General features: G+C 41.9%; 1 protein-coding gene across 3 annotated transcripts in view; it reads left to right on the top strand.

The window, feature by feature from the left end:
• The first annotated feature begins 429 nt into the window (after window positions 1-429).
• STAC3 (SH3 and cysteine rich domain 3) overlaps window positions 430-16,215 on the top strand; it is a 35,789-nt gene continuing 20,003 nt past the window's right edge. Inside the window, exons 1-3 of one of the 3 annotated variants that reach the window (XM_081939279.1) lie at window positions 430-580; window positions 8,030-8,099; window positions 14,574-14,793. In XM_081939279.1, the coding sequence (XP_081795405.1) occupies window positions 8,031-8,099; window positions 14,574-14,793 (289 nt within the window). In that variant the 5' untranslated portion in view covers window positions 430-580; window position 8,030. Of the gene's footprint in view, window positions 581-8,029; window positions 8,100-14,540; window positions 14,794-16,215 lie in introns of all 3 variants that reach the window. The other 2 variants (XM_081939278.1, XM_081939280.1) reach the window with 2 other exon arrangements.

Here is a 16,215-nt window from a genome sequence, read left to right as displayed (position 1 = left end):
AAATCTTGGTGTGTCTTATACTCTGAAAAATACAGTAATGCTTTGCCTTGCATGAGAAAATCTGCAATCTAGAGAGTTAGAAATGAAATAATCAAGCCTATGTTTTATCTAACTTTCAGCAAGCAACCTACTGTATATGGATGAAAAATCTCAGTTTGAGACATGGGTGCAAATTTTTGCAGCACTGAACAGTCAGAATTTGTTTCTCCTCTTGAGCAAAGCAACCCATCTCCAGGCCAGTTTGGGACAAATCTCAGCCCTTCCAGGTCCTCCAAGGGCTGGGCTGATCTCATTGGCTACTGCCTCCTTTGGTCCTGTTTTTGGCCTGCAACTCATGCCCAAATCCAGGCTCAGATTTCTCTGTGTCAGCCCTGCCCATGGAGGGCAGCTGCTCGTTCCTTTCTTGCCCTGTCACACCGGCTGGGAACACCCGAAGCATTGACATCTTGAGCCCCAAGAGGAAAATTGAAATTATCCTTGGCAGATCTCTAAAAAGACGTTGTGAAGAAGGGAAGAGAGCTGAGTTTGGGACAGTTTGGGAAAGATACAATTAACAGGAATACCTTCTTTCTTTTAGAAAGTAAGTATTTCCCCCCTTTTTCTAGTTTTATTCTTTATAAGTTATTTTTTTAAACAGGGATACAAAAATCCTTTCATTCTGAGAATTGTAAAGCTAGAGAGTAAAAGCTTTTGTTTTTGGCCTGTTGTTTCTCCTCGTTTAAACTTTAAACTTTCTGTATTTGTGACGCATGACTGTCCAATTATGGAGGTCAAAAATGGCTGAATTCTAGAAGATCTGGAGAGGGATTGGTATCACAATGGAGAAAAGGCATTTTACGACTGCCCTGCAGGCCAGGGAATATGGTGGTATCCTTGTATACTGTAACTTGTAATTTGAGCTTCTGCCAGCGTTCAAGACTGGCCTAAAGTTTCATTTTCACCAGACCGTTTTTTTCCGGATGTTTCAGTTCTGCAGGAAAAAAATTGGCATCTGTTACCAGCTCAGCAAGTCTCAATCTGAGAAGGAACGGGGTTGAGCTTTCAGTCTGTGGCTCTTTGCAGCTCCCAGGAGGCAAGATTCCTAGGTTGAAATGTGAGCAATGATTTAGTATGTGGGACGGCCACGGATCCAGAATGGAAAAGGGGAGAAGCTAAACTTTGAGCCGAATTTGAACCCTCAGTGCTGGAGGCAGGTTCATTCTCTGTACAGCCCTGAGATCAATGGGAAGCTTATGTAAGTGTCTGGGTGGAATTGGGGGAGGGGCTGGCCTGCCAGGCCTATTGCAGAGGGCTTTCTGTCCATTTGGGGGCAAACAGAAATTTTGGAGGTAGAGAGATGCATTAGAAAGCCCCAATGTTTTTCCACCAAGAAGCTGCACTAACATGATTGATAGCAGGCTTGAGTTGGGCTTGGGATTGGCCACTCACTAACTTTGTCACAAAAGTTGAGGTGATAATGTAAAGATCAGAGGAAAGGAAAGCAAAAAAAAAAAAAAAAAGGCCTTTTCCCCCCCCTTCTGGTTTGGTAATGGGGCTCCATCCTGGTACTGATAAGCAATAGCTCTCTGGCACATGGGGGAAAACTAGGTGGCTCAATACATTTCTAGAGCAGTGATGGCTAACCTTTTTGTAAAGGCATGCCAAAATTGTGTGTGCACGCTATCGCGCGCACGTGCATACCCAAACCCAAAATTTAATGCGCCACCCACCTGTGCATGCACGCATGACCCCCCCAATGTGTGTGTGAGGGGGGGGGTTGCCCTCCCCAGGCTCCATAGGCTTTCTTGAAGCCCGGGGAGGATGAAAACGGCCTCCCCCGGCCCTCTAGAAGGCCAAAAATCAGTGCGCACCAGAGCTGAGGGCTGGCATGCTGGCAAATATCGCTCCATGTGCCACCTGTGGCACATGTGACATAGGTTCGCCATCACGGTTCTAGAGGGTTCAAAACAGGGGTGGGTTCCTGCCAGTTCTAACCTCTTCTATAGAAGAGGTTCCACAAATCTACAGTGCTGTTTAGAACCGGTTCCAGCTCCCTCCCCGTGCCCGTCTGCACATCATCAAGATGAAGAGCGAGAGGAGGAATTCTGGGAGTTGAAGTCCACAGGTTTAAAGCTGTCAAGTTTAAACATCCCTAGGGTTTTCTTTCTAAAGGGTTAGGGGTGCAAGGGTCTTGTAACTTGACAGCTTTAAGACTTGCACTTCAATGCCAGAGTTCCTGAGCCAACATGACTGGAAGAGGAATTCTGGGAGTTGAAGTCCACAAGTCTTAAAGCTGTCAAGTTTGAACATCCCTGGGGTTGTTTTTTTCCTAAAGGGTTAGGGGTGCAAGAGTCTTGTAACTTGACAGCTTTAAGACTTGTGTGCTTCAAATGCCAGAGTTTCTGAGCCAACATTTTGGTTGCTAAGCAAGAGCAGTGTTAAGTGAGTTTCACCACATTTCACAAGTTGGCCACGCCCACCCAGTCACATGGCTGGCAAGCCACTCCCACCCAGTCACATGGCTGGCAAGCCACTCCCACCCAGTCACATGGCTGGCAAGCCACTCCCACAAAGCAGGCCACACCTACAGAAGAGGTTCTAAAAAATTTTGAAACCCACCACTGGTTCAAAAGGTGGGATGGGGAATGTGAGAGGATTTCAATCATTCTGTGGTATTTGCTCCTAGTATAATTTAGGTATTTCAAGCTGGATGTGCGCCCCATGTGGCCCATGGTGGCATGTGGCCCTGGACAGCTAGTAATGTGGCCTCAGAAGATAATAAACGTTATAAAAAATAAAGGAAGTTTATATACCTTAATTTTATTCTGTTTTTTATTCGACCCAAGACAATTCTTCTTTATTCAATGCAGCCCAGGCAAGATTGGGCAACCACGGCCTAGAGGAATACTAAGGGCAGATACCTCTGAGTGTGTACAAACTGCCTTTTCCTTTTTTCTGGGTAATCAAAATAGATTGGAATAATAAATAAATGTGTCCCTAATTGCCTAGGAATAAGACACAGAGATTTTTAGGTGATATACAAGTAATAGCTTCTAGCCCTTCAGTGCTGTATCTAATCTGATTTTTAACCAAGCAGTACACGCAGAATAATTTATTTTTGGTCTGGTATGAGATAGAACAGCTTTTCAAGAACAGATATTTCCTTTTATTTTCTTTAATCATAATGAATTGCTCCTTTCCATACTGCCTTTAGGAAGAGCAGTCAGCCAGAGAAATAAAAGTGCTCTATCATTGAATTTTGGCTGCCATACCTGATCCCATAAACTCCACCATGGAAATCCTGTGTGAAGATTTCATTATAGATTTAAAGGTGTTTTAGCAGCCATGCTTTCTCAGGAATCTAATCAAACTACAGTTCCTAAGATTCTTAGAAAGAAGAGCCATGACACTTATTTCATCCATGCAGTGGTCTGCCATTTTACCAGCTGAATTTACAGTAACATCTCTGGATTAATTAGAGATAACTAATCTGTACTAGAGATGCGGTGGCTCAGTGGCTAAGATGCTGAGCTTGTCGATCAAAAAGGTTGGCAGTTCGGCGGTTCGAATCCCTAGTGCTGCATAATGAAGTGAGCTCCCATTACTTGTCCCAGCTTCTGCCAATCTAGCAGTTTGAAAGCATGTAAAAATGCAAGTGGAAAAAATGCAAGTGGTGGGAAGGTAACAGCGTTCCGTGCATCTTCGTTGTCTATTCATGCTGGTCACATGACCACAGAGACATCTTTGGACAGCGCTGGCTCTTCGTCTTTGAAACGGAGATGAGCACTGCCCCCTAGAGTTGGGAACAACTAGCACATATGTGCGAGGGGAACCTTTACCTACTGTACTAGCTGGCAAAGTTCCTAGATAAGTGGTAATTAGGGGTATATGTACAACCTGAGAGATATGTTGAAAATGCATCCTTCCCGTACAACCTGAGAGATACGTTGAAAATGCATCCTTCCTGGAAAAAAAGAGAGAGCCAATTCTCTAGATAGTATTTGGCTTTTTCCCATCCTGTAGTTAGCAGTGGAATGCAAACACTGTTTGATAGCACAACCTAGAACTAATATTTGCTCTAAATCCAGTGAAAGGAAATGATTGCATTTACTTTTCTCATGAGATATAGTAAAATGAAAAAATAAAGCTCCGAGGTTGTTCCTTGCTTGGAACAAAATACCCCAGTTGCAAAGATGATGGATGGTGATGGATTTTCGAATGACTGACTCGGTCTGAAAGGAGTCCCAATTTCAGTCATTTTTAGAAGCCATGCTTCAATCAGTTTTGACAAGGACTGTGTCTAATTTGAATATAACATTTACTTTGATCGAATAATAGGCATTCAGTTTTATAGTTGGTTCCTGCTTATTTCTAATGGGTTTCAAGCTAAAACCTAACCCTGGCGCTGTTTACCCACAGCTACTGCCCAATGGATAAGCACTTTTTTTCCTCCTGTATAATTGTACACAGTGTAAAGTGAGCATGAGAAAAGAGAGATTTTATGCAAAGGAGATTTTCCTATCGCTTCTACTTGGCTTCATATCGCCTGCTGAGGTACTTGTGTGGTTCTAAGGCGAACCTTTCCTATAGGGCAGGGGTGTCAAACTCGCGTCGTCATGGCAGCATCATATGACGAATCACGACTCCACCCCCCTTTCGCTAAACCTGGTGTGGACCTGGCCAGCACGTGACACATCTGAATTACCTCATATGTCACGCCTTGAGCAATTTCCAAAAGGGGAGGGCTGGGAACAGGAGGAGCAGATTTCACCTCATTAGGGGAATGCAGAGATAACTTTGGAATTTTTTTTAAAAAATAGCTGAGTTGTCCTAAGGGAAGGCATAGACGAGAAATTCCAAATAACTTCATACATGGTTTAGTTTGGGATAAGAAGGGCCAGAGGGAAAATGTCAAGCTTTCAAAATGTGGTTATTATGCCCTATAACAATAAAGTACAGTACAGCATTCCTGTAATCCTTGCAAAGTCTCTTGATCTGGCCTACTGCAAAAGGCTGACATCCCTTCCAGATTTGAACTAAGCTGAGGACTTCTAATTGCTATGTCCGTAAAATACTATCTGCCTAGGACAGGGGTCAGCAACCCACGGCTCTGGAGCTGCATGTGGCTCTCTCATCCCTCTGCTGTGACTCCCTGTCACCAGTTGGCGCCACAATTTTGAGAGGAGCTTCTGGTTTGTGTGGGGGGGGGGGGGGGAGCCAAGCGTGCCAGGAGACTCTGTGGCAAGGGGAGGGTTTTCTGCTCCACAATTGATAGGGCTTTTGGTAAGGACAGATAGAGGAAAAAGGATGCTGCACTAGGAGGAAACTCTATGGTATGGGAACCGGACTTCCAGTCGGTAAAAGGAAAAAGGATGCTGCGCTAGGAGGAGACTCTATGGTGGGAGAACCAGACTTTCGGTTGGCTTCAGAATTGAATGGGGGGCTTCCTGTTAGGACCTTTGTGGCTCTTTGAGTGTTTAAGGTTGACGACCCCTGGACTAGGACAAATTTTCTCTAATCTGTCATATTCCAAATATGTTGGGACTGCCAGTCCCATAATTCCCAGCCAAATAATCCATCAGATGGAGTTTCTGGAAGTTGTTGATTTCCAGCACTTTGCTGGAGAAGACAATGGCCAGCTATTTTTTTCCAGCTGTGGTCCTTAATGTTTTTTTTTTAAAGTATCAACAAGTTGAATTCTTCATTCCTTGCCAGATGCATGCAAGATGTATTTCTGCTCTTTGGAGGAGGACATACTGGTCAAAATTAGTCAAACCTTTCACAATGGTTTTGCAGGATTGAAAGCATGAATGGGCTGCTCTAAGTTGCAAACTAAATTGAGAAATGCTGCTTGAATAAATTGCCCTTTTCCATGGGAGCAAAACCACTTATCTCAACAAATCAGAGTCGCTAAGCTCTGAAAACTAGTCTTTCACTTCAGAAATATTTTCTGCCCATCTCTACTCACTTGATTGGTTTGGATCCTGTTTTCTACAAGTAATAGAGTTAGGTTGAAGAATTAGAATTACAATTGACTTTTAGAGGCGAGCATCCCACATACACACAAAGGAGTGGCAGGGAAATAGGTTGGGGGATGCCAAGAAATAGCTTGGCCTTTGAGCAGCAAGCCAGCAAAGATTAGACTCTGAAAAGTTGTAGCATGTGGCCATACAAAGATAGAAAGGAAGTTTGATTTCATTTCCGTAGTTAGTAAACATCACAGCAATGGCTACTCCTCATGCTTTTAATACTATTTCCCTTTTGTCTTACTAGAAATGTAAATTTTGTACCCGTTTTTGGAGAGGTTTCAGAGGCTGAAGCAAAGCTTTTGAAGCATTCAGTAGTTTGATTAGTGCATTAAGGAAAAAGGATTAAAAGAATGTTCATTCCCACATCGCCACTTCTCTCTGCACCATGGCAGACAAGGAGGCAAGCATTTCAAATGTTGCAACTCTCCCTCTGCATTCTTACATATGTACTAGTCATGGAAAATGGTTCCCAATTGATATCTGCTAAATTGGGTATCAACTATTGGGTTTCAGGACAATATCTTATGTCTTTTTTTAAAAAAACAACCACCACCTCATAGCCATAAGTTAGCACGGGGAACAGCTGGTCATGCATAACCAACGCAGCCAGATGGATCCCTTTATATCCCTATTTCAAAGTAATCCTCCATGCATTAAATGAAGTAGGCTATAGTTGCAATAAAGTTTATGTCATCATAAACTTCTTAAAGCTCAACAAGATACTGTCATATTTTCTGCCAGAGGCATTCCAACCAATTCCTACCTTTGTTTTGTTTTGTTTTACATGTTTCATTTCCAAAAATGGCTTAATTTCTCAAATGAAACAGGAGGAACTGGAGCTTAAGAAGAGGGGAGATACCTTGAATTTAATGGATTTCTAGTTCATTTCTATCTTTTCCTATTGGGGACAAGAAAGACAGTCAGACAGAATATTACTCAGCTAAGTGGAGATGATTAAGTCACTTCTTCCTAAAGGGAATAGAACTAAAATTTTCTTCCCCAATAATTACTTACAGCATTTTATTAGATCATCTATCAATGAAATGATACAAAGCCTATTGTCACTGCTGTTATTTTGGCACATAGATAGTTGAATGACTGCAGATAATACAATGAATCACTAGTTGGGAAATGACCTTGGAATAGATAGAGTTTCTCCTTAATCGTTTGTGAGTAACGTATTGATTACTAATCATAGAGTAAGATTTTCCCTCTATTCATAAACCCATATTGCTCATATTTTAGGCGTTCTCCATACAGTTAGAGACAAGGCATTTATTTTGGATAGAACCACGGCAGACTGCTTTATTAAAGATAATAGATGCAGTGAAGAAGTTATTTGGAAGGCTAAATATGTGTGGATTCAGTTAACTCTGTATTCAGCTTCAAACGTGGGTATTGGGGAAAAAGGCTTTTGAAGTAATGAAAAATAAAATTTGTAAAACTGAGCTGGGGCGGCATCTTGCTTTGCTGTCAAAACAAAAATGTTTTGTAGATTAATAAGGGAGTAATTGTCCATAGGCACTAGTAATTTGTTTTCCCATTCCCATTTGCAATTAAAATGATACAACAAAATGCTCAGGATTGTATAGATTTGACGTCTTATTAAATTCCGTCCCGGTCTGATGAATTCTGCATCCTCTCTATTGTATCAGTTAAAAGGGGGCAATAGTTATTGGACTGAAAGTGATACTCCATGTGTTCAAAAGAACCATTTTTATAGGTCTTTTTATAGGTTTATGGTTAAGTGTTGATCCTGAAATTGCATTCTGGGGATAAACGTGGCTTAGGTTTAAATCCAATGTAAGTATTTGCATCTTCAAACAGGCCTGTAATTTTGACATTTAAGTGTCAGCTTCCTCACAGTGGGGAATTATAAACTGTTATTGCCAGTGTATCAAAAGTATTGGATATATGACCCAACTAGATAAAACATCAGATTTTGCTTTATTTTTGTAAAGAGTTGAAATTTCTTCTATGTTTGTATTTTATCTTTGCATCTGTTCTCTTTTTTTGTGCAGTATGACAGAAAAAGAAATTCTTGAGCCATCCGGTTCACCCATATCTATAAGGGGGAAATCTCCAGAAGGGGTAAGTGTTATGGGTTATTTTAGGAGGGTAAGGGTGTAAAATCCTATCTCCTAATTCCTCCACAATCAGCCACAAGGTTTTTCTGGAGTCTTTTCCAACCTCCTGTCCTCTGGATATTTTGAATTATTGAGTGAGAAGTCTGAGAGTTATCATCTAATATATCTGGAAGCCACAAGACTGAAAATCTGCTCTGGAGAGACATGGTTATTCAGAAAATCCAATGATGCCAGAACCTTCTAATGACAGCCTTTGGCCATGATGGCTGCAACCAATCTTCTCCTTTCAATTAAGGTTATAACCCATCCTAAACCACATCTACTGTGTTCACGAGCAACACACTATTATTTTTTTACAATTAGCGTGTTGGGTTTCATGACTGGAGAAAGTACTTCCTCCTTACCATTATTTCTACCAAAGGTTAAAGTTGCTGCCATTGGTCCCACTTGTCCAGCCTCAAATTTAGTAAAGTTCTCTTTTCTGTGATCCAATATAAGACTTGCCCAATGGGATTTTTGAGAATGTATTTTCTTGAACAGAAGTCAATATGTTACAAAGAACTAGTTGTCAATAAGGTATTAATAATGTTATTATTAATTTTTAAGTAGAGGAAAAAGGGAAGGTGCATACAGAGCAAACTATAATGGAATGATGGCAGTGCCACAGACACTGTCAAGATTTTTCTTATCTTCTATATAATACACCATTATTCCACAGTTCCTTGCTTATGAAAACACAAATTCTAATACAACCCAGCATGTCCAATAAAAAAAAATCATGGGGGTAAACTAATACTTTAGTTCAATTGGAGAAACCTTTTGAAGACCCCATTATCAGACTCATAACATTAATTAAGCCAAAGCTTTATCCTAACACATAGTTCCTCTCCAGTTTGAAGATCTCCAGTGGGGAGAAATGTCCACTTCTATCAAGACAATTGGTTCTATTTTCAAACTCTTCTTGCCATCAAAACATTATTGTCACCTGAGAGCTTAAACTCATTAGATTTAATCCTAACTCTAGGGCAGAACTGAGCAAATCTTTGCCCCACTTCTATACGGTGGTCTTTCAAATCCAGGCACCTGTATTGTTTGACATTGAAGTTGCCAGTGCAAGTTTTAGAATTCACTTTGCTTTAAAAAAAATGGATTGTGGGTACATATGGAAACCTGCTGTTCAAGAAGCACACTTCCAAATCCCATTTAAGCGGCAAAATTACATCTAGGAATGAAATTGCAACCTGGTTGAAAACTGCACAGCATCGTGGAACTTTGCAAAAAAAGGAGGTCAGATTTCTGTACCAGTGGATATCCATCACAGTGAAGTGTTCAAATATATTTAAGCTGCATAATTGCTGCAATCTTTTAAAGGTCCATGGAATTCCTGAAAACTGCAGAGAATGGATAAGTTCTGACATTACGAAGATGTTTAGCAAGCTTATCTATGAGGAATTTCATGTGGAAAGATGAGCTAGCTTTTGGATAAAGGCGTGGTTTCTTTCTGTGAGTTCTGAACATTAGCACGGGAGTATAAATGCTAGAAAAGTGGGTCATTTATATGTGGATACACACATTCTTGTCTGTGTGGCTTGTAATATATGAAACCACTATTGATTATGGATCCACTAAAATGCTGGCTTAAATCAGCCTATGGTATATCAAATAAGCCTATGACCCATGGCAATTGGTAGTTAATTTATATTCTTACCTGTGCATACTATTCAGTTCCTGCATTTAAAATAATAATCAAACACCCAGCAAATCAGGATGCGGGTCTGAAATTGAATGTTACTTACTCCATCAACTGCTTCTAACCCAGCTAAACTCATAGGTCTGAACTCTGCCTTTCTCCAAGTTGAAAAGCTGCTTCTATTTCTTGTGCTGTTTTTTTCCCATCTGTTGTATTCTGATAGGTGTTCCTTTCCATAGAAGAGAAGGAGTTCCAACCATCAAGTGACATATTATTTTGCTAAGTCAATAGTGGTTCAGTGTTGGGTCCATTTACTTAATTATGATGTCAAAGGGTTGTTTTTGTTTTTGTAGTGTAATAACCCCATAATCCCTTGCGAGATGGAGTCATGGCGACTGAATGGAGCTGAGTGTTTACTGGCCGGATGCCCTCCCAGTTGCCAATGCGGCGTTTTTGCAGCAGATATATTCTCATTGTGCCCAGAGAGAGAAATATCAGCCTCTACCTAGGATCGAACTCACAGCCTCCTGATTGTGAGGCGAGAGCTCCACCTCTAGGCCACCGCACCACTCAATTAAGATGCCAAAGTCATAGTGGTAAAATAACGTAAAGCACTTTCACTGGTCTATAGCAGATCTTAAGATACTTGCAAAAAAAAGTGTTGGATGCTAATGGTGGCATTATCATGTAGTTTTAGGTAACAGGGTAATTTTTAATCTGCATTCTGCATCAATGGAATCAGAGCAATAACCTCCCACTTTATGGAAGAACTGTTCTCCAACTGATAATAATAAAAACATTTAATAAAATTAAAATGATATAGGATAATAAGTGAAAGAACAAGAGGAATATGAGTCGAAGATAATTAAGAGCCAAGTCTATAAAATGAGGGTTCCTATTATAAATATCTTTGGCAATCTAACCTTCTCTCTCTATTTTTTAAAATATCTTTTAATCCTGCCTTTATTATTTTCATAACTAACTTAAGGTGGGGAACATACCTAATAATCCTTTGTCTTCCTCCTATTTTCCCCATATCAACAATTGTTGAGATGGGCTAGGCTGAGAGAGAGAGTGATTGAGTCGCAATCACCCAGCCAGCTTTCATGCCTAAAGCAGGATTGGAACTCACCATCTCCTATTTTATAGTCTGGTACCTTAACCACTAGACCAAACACTTGACACCTGTATCCCTAATATTCATAAGTACTTTTGAGAAAGTGTTACAGGTGCATCCTCCGCAATGCTTACAATAAGCCCTTTATAGTCAGACCATTATTCTGATACCTTTATTTCGTGTAAGGGTTGGTAAAAGCTAAAAATGGTTTGTCCAATGCCCAGCTAGTGAATTCACTGTATGAGTCAGATTTGTACAAGGGACTGGGATTCTCCATTTGTCACTCTCTTCATTGAGCAGTAACTGTGATGGATGAGTAGTGTAGCTCATTCTTGCTACATGCCTTGGGTCTTCTGTTAAGGCAAAATCTGTCATTTCCCTGGTAACAGGTTGGCAAGCTTAAAACATCACGAGCTACTATGACTGCATAGGGCAATTGCCACTGACTGCGGAGTGAGAGGAGAACTGAAGGCATTTGTAACAAGACTTACAAGCCCTCTTTCCACGCAGACTTCAGGTAGAAGATCGAATTAGTAGGACTTTGGAAACCTGAATTGGAAGTGATATAAGCAGTCAGACCTGAAGTAGAAAACGCTGAAGACACATCTGTGACCTGATTCAGACCTTTCACTAAACCAAAATGTATTTGGTTGGTTTCTGACTTAGTAAGATTTGCAAACCCAACTTTTCGCTATTTACTCAGCGGTTAATCACAGCATGGTGTAATGTGCTATGCATACAGTGCCAACAATCTCACCTAAGAAATAGACTTTTAGCAGAAGAGAGTTTGATATTCGTGTTTTTCCGTAAGTTTGCCTAGAGCAGGGTTCAGTAAGCCACAGCTCTGGAGCCGCAAGTGGCTCTTTTATCCCTCTGCTGTGGCTCCCTATCACTCAAAATATGCGTGCAACACTCCCTGGCATGCGATTTATTGAGCTTTTCGATCCCCCCGGTAGGCCAACCATGGATGAATCCAAGAAAAGAAAAGTTTCAGAAGAAAACAGAGCCTTTAATTCAACTACATATGCTAGTTCTGTGGACGCTCAGGAAATAGTCAGGCACCGGGAAGGTTTTGTGGCTCCTGGAGTTTTCTTTTCTGTGGGAAATGGGTCCAAATGGCTCTTTGAGTGTTTAAGGTTGACGCCCCCTGGCCTAGAGTTTCCTAGAGAGAGAGAGGAATTGAGGGCTGAAGTGGAAGTGAGCATTGGCAAGAGGTGCAGTTCTTAACCATACGGAAACTTTGAAAGAGAACATAGTCCCTTCAACCCAATCAGGAGAACCTGCAGGATAACACAGATGGAAATATTGCTCAGGCATCCAGAAAGCTGTTTGCTTGGTACGGGATCTATGTTGTCATACTTTGTTCTGAAAAACCCTGGACAGAGCCCAGAGTGTTGTGTGCTGGGTAAAATCGTTATGTCCTCTGTTGCCAGAAGCCTGTTGCAAGAGCACCAATGCTGCAAGAATTTCCGCATTTCATTAAACTGCCCAATTCTGGGATCTCAGGAGACCCTGAATATGAATGAATGAATAAATATATGCAGGCGAATGATTTGCTGCTTCCCCCCCTGAGACATATGCTATCAGCCCTTAGCCTCAGGAAATGGGCTGCATGTCATCCATTGCTTTCTCCCTGCTGACTCTGGAATTTGCAACTTGTTCCGTTCCCAGGAATCCTACAGTATGTCCTCTGCTGCTTTGACTGCCCTGCTCAGTATACAAGCAATATCTCAGCCAGTAAACCATCCTCCTTTCTCAGATCTTACACAGTTCGTGGGGTCAAGATGACATTCGCCCTTGTGGAAATAGGTTACTGTATCAATAGCTTAGGGATCGATAGGATAATAGGGGTACATAGAGTATAAATGTGCACTTCAACGGGGACTTAGAATAGAATAGAATTGGAAGGGACCTTAGTGGTCTTCTAGTCCAGCCCCCTATTCAAGCAGGAGAACCTATACCATTTCAGACAAGTAACTGCCTATTCTCTTCTTAAAAGCCTCCAATGATGGACCACATATGATATTTGAAAGCAAAGCCGTTCCACTGGTTATTTGTCCTCACTGTTAGGAGGTTTCTCCTTAATTCCAGGTTGCTTCTCTCCTTGATTAGTTTCCACCCATTGTTTCTTGTCCTGCCCTCCGGTGCTTTGGAGAATAGTTTGACGCTCTCTTCTTTGTAGCAGCCCCTCAAATACTGGAATACTGCTACCATGCTACCCCTAATTCTTTTTTTTTTTGTCTTTAGACTAGCCAAAAACCAAAACCTGCAGCCATTCTTCATATGATTTCATTTCCAGGCCTTTGACCATCTTAGTTGTTCTTCTCTGATCTTATTGGAGTTTACTTTCTCAGGTGGGGTGAGCCAGCTCACTCTCTCACTACCACTGGAGAGAATATCGTGTACTGAAGAATTATCCAGAAGCTTACTTTCTTTCCTCAATTAGGCTGCCTGCCTTTCTGAGTATTTCCCCAGTCTATACAGGTAGCCCCTGACTCACGACTGCAATTGAATCCAACATTTCCGTTCCTAAGCGAGACAGTTGTTAACTGAGTTTTGCCCCGTTGTACGAATCTCTTGCCACCCTGGTTAGGTAAAATCACTGCAATTGTCACGTTAGTAACACGGTTGTGATGTGGATCTGGCCTTCCCCGTTGACTTTGCTTGTCAGAAGATCGCCCTTCTGATTTAAGAATCAGGTGGCCTAATAAACGAGTAAATGATTCTGTGAGGTTTGTATGGCTTGCTGGGATAATATACGTAAAGACGTGAACTATATTAACTCAGTTATAGATTACCAATAGTTGATCATTTGGTTGAAAAGATAACCAATCAACAAACCTTTATTTGGTTTCTAGTCCTGCTTGAAATGCTATCGCATGGCCTGCTGTTCCCCATCTAAATCTATTTTTATTTATTTACTTATTTGTTACATTTATTTGCTGCATATTTCACCATGGACTACTCTAGGCAGCCTTCAATAATAAAAAGGACGAAACATGAGAAAGGGTGTAAAGAGAACACTAGTAAAATAATAGAACAATAAAGCAGCCAATGGCAAAGGAACACAATGAGAATGAATACATCAATATGATAACCAAAATGATGGATGGGTGGAGAGCTGAGAGTAAGTGGGGAGAGGTGGAGTCTGCCATCAATCTGGCAGCCACCTCCAATGTGGACTCCTCCATTTGGTCCCCAGGCCTACTACTACTACTACTACTGCGACTACACCACACCAGTACACACCAACAGCTTGGTTACCATTAGCTAATATTGGGAATAGAAAGCTGCTACATGCAATTAACGAGCTTTGTGGTGGACTCTTCATGCAGTTGCATGTTGCAACCTTGCTGCTTCTTGTATCTTCACACTGGACATTTGCTTGCATTTACTTTGAAGAAAACCTCCACAAGTAGGAATTGGGGTTTTTTGTCTCCCTGTTTTTACCGTGAACCCCTCTTCCTTTCTCTTGCCTTTTGGGGCTAGACAAGTTGGGTGTCTGTGTGCATGTCAATTCCACGTGTTGCCAAGGTTCTTGGTTGGCATCTATCAAGTGCTGATTGTCCGTCCCATTCATCCACCCACCCACCCACCCATCCTGCCCCATCCTGCCCCATCCCAAACTGGACCCTCAGTTGCAGAAGCTAAAGCAGTTTTTCCAACGCAAGCCCATGGAGGAGGAGCCTACCACAGAGGAGCCACAAGCCAACGGGGAGCTGGTCAGCCCTACCGGAACCATCTACTACTACGAGGAAGTGGAGGAGGAGGAGGAAGAGCCTGAGGCACCAGCTGAGCCGGAAAAACCAGTTAACGATAAGCCTCACAAATTCAAGGACCACTACTTCAAGAAGCCTAAGTTTTGTGATGTCTGTGCCCGCATGATTGTCCGTGAGTTTCTATTATGCCATGTGCAGTTGTTAAAAGATGCATGGATCATGCCTGAACAAAAGTAACAAAGGAGGGATGGTGGGATATATTGAAAGCCGAGTAAGTCCTAGCAGGCATATGATTTGGCTCAAATGGAGGGAGGAGATACAGATTATGATTTACGTCTAGTGATAAAATGGTAAGCTGACTGTTGAAACAGAGAAGGGTTATATGCTCACGTGCACCTCGCATGATTGTTTAATAGTTTAATGTAAATAGTTATCTCTAAGTAGGTATTTAGCCGAACCAAAGAATCCCTAAGACCGCCCCAGTGGTGGATTGGCAATTTTTAAATCACTGATTTGGGCACGCTCATGTGCGTGCTCCTGCGTGCACATTCGCATGTGCAGAAGCATCCGAGTGGGTGGATGGAGCCTCCGGCCACTGCTACTACCCAATCTGGGCCAAACTAAGAGAAACCCACCTCTGGATTGCCCCCCACCCTAACACAGACAGGCAAGACACCAGAATATAAACTGACAGCAAACTGCACTCCTTACTAGCACTGATGGTGTTACCTAGTTAGGTTAATGAAACGTCTGCAAGAAAACAAGCAAGCTCAAAGGGCACCAAGGACCCCTCGTAGTTATCTCTGGCAGCCCTGCTGAAATTCAGGAAATCCCTAGGAATCTTTCACAGCAAACTATGAACGGTGGAGGAACATTGTATGAAGAATGGCAGAATGTACTCATAGGCATCCATAGTTACAGGTGATGTCCGGTGCATCCTGAGGTCATTGTGCAAACAATGCAATCAGGCCCTTGTGCCATTGCTTCTGATACAAGCGCATAAGTAGGGTCATTTGCATTGTGATACATTTGCCCGCACTCGATCCCTGAATCCTTTACGTCTACATTCAAGTGTCAGCGTTCCAAATATCATGCAGAATTAAATCAGAGTCCAAGGCTCTCTCCTTAAAGTTCCAATTTAATAAGACAGACATGTTGGCACATCTGTGGAATCCCAAATCTAAAAGCTTCCTGGGATTCCACCCAGTTGAAAGTTCATGATCTTATCCCCACACCCATAAATCCATCACATGGTCCAATCTTCTTCGGCCACGCTGGCATCTCCACCCAGCTGGTTCCGGTCAGGTGCAGAGGTGCGGAGACAAAAGATTACCTTGGGCGTCTAGAAAGGAATGACGACAACACATTCCACAATTCTACTCCTTTCTATTCCTCCTCCCAATTACTACACTAATGAAACAGCATAATGAAATAATAGAGAGTGTGGCAGGCCAAAGATCCTAAAAAGGAATATAACTGCAGGCCTGACATCAAGCTTTATCACCTCTTCAGTTCTGAAAGCAGTGGCCTTTTGAATCACCCACAATTTTGACTTCTAGGTTGGTTGCCGGTAGAGGTGCATCTAAAGCCAAGC

This window comes from Natrix helvetica, assembly GCF_964273705.1.
Source record: "Natrix helvetica genome assembly, chromosome: 1".
Lineage (NCBI taxonomy): Eukaryota > Metazoa > Chordata > Lepidosauria > Squamata > Natricidae > Natrix > Natrix helvetica.
The sequence above is the reverse complement of the archived record's forward strand: the minus strand, read 5'-3'. Positions and strand labels throughout refer to the sequence as shown.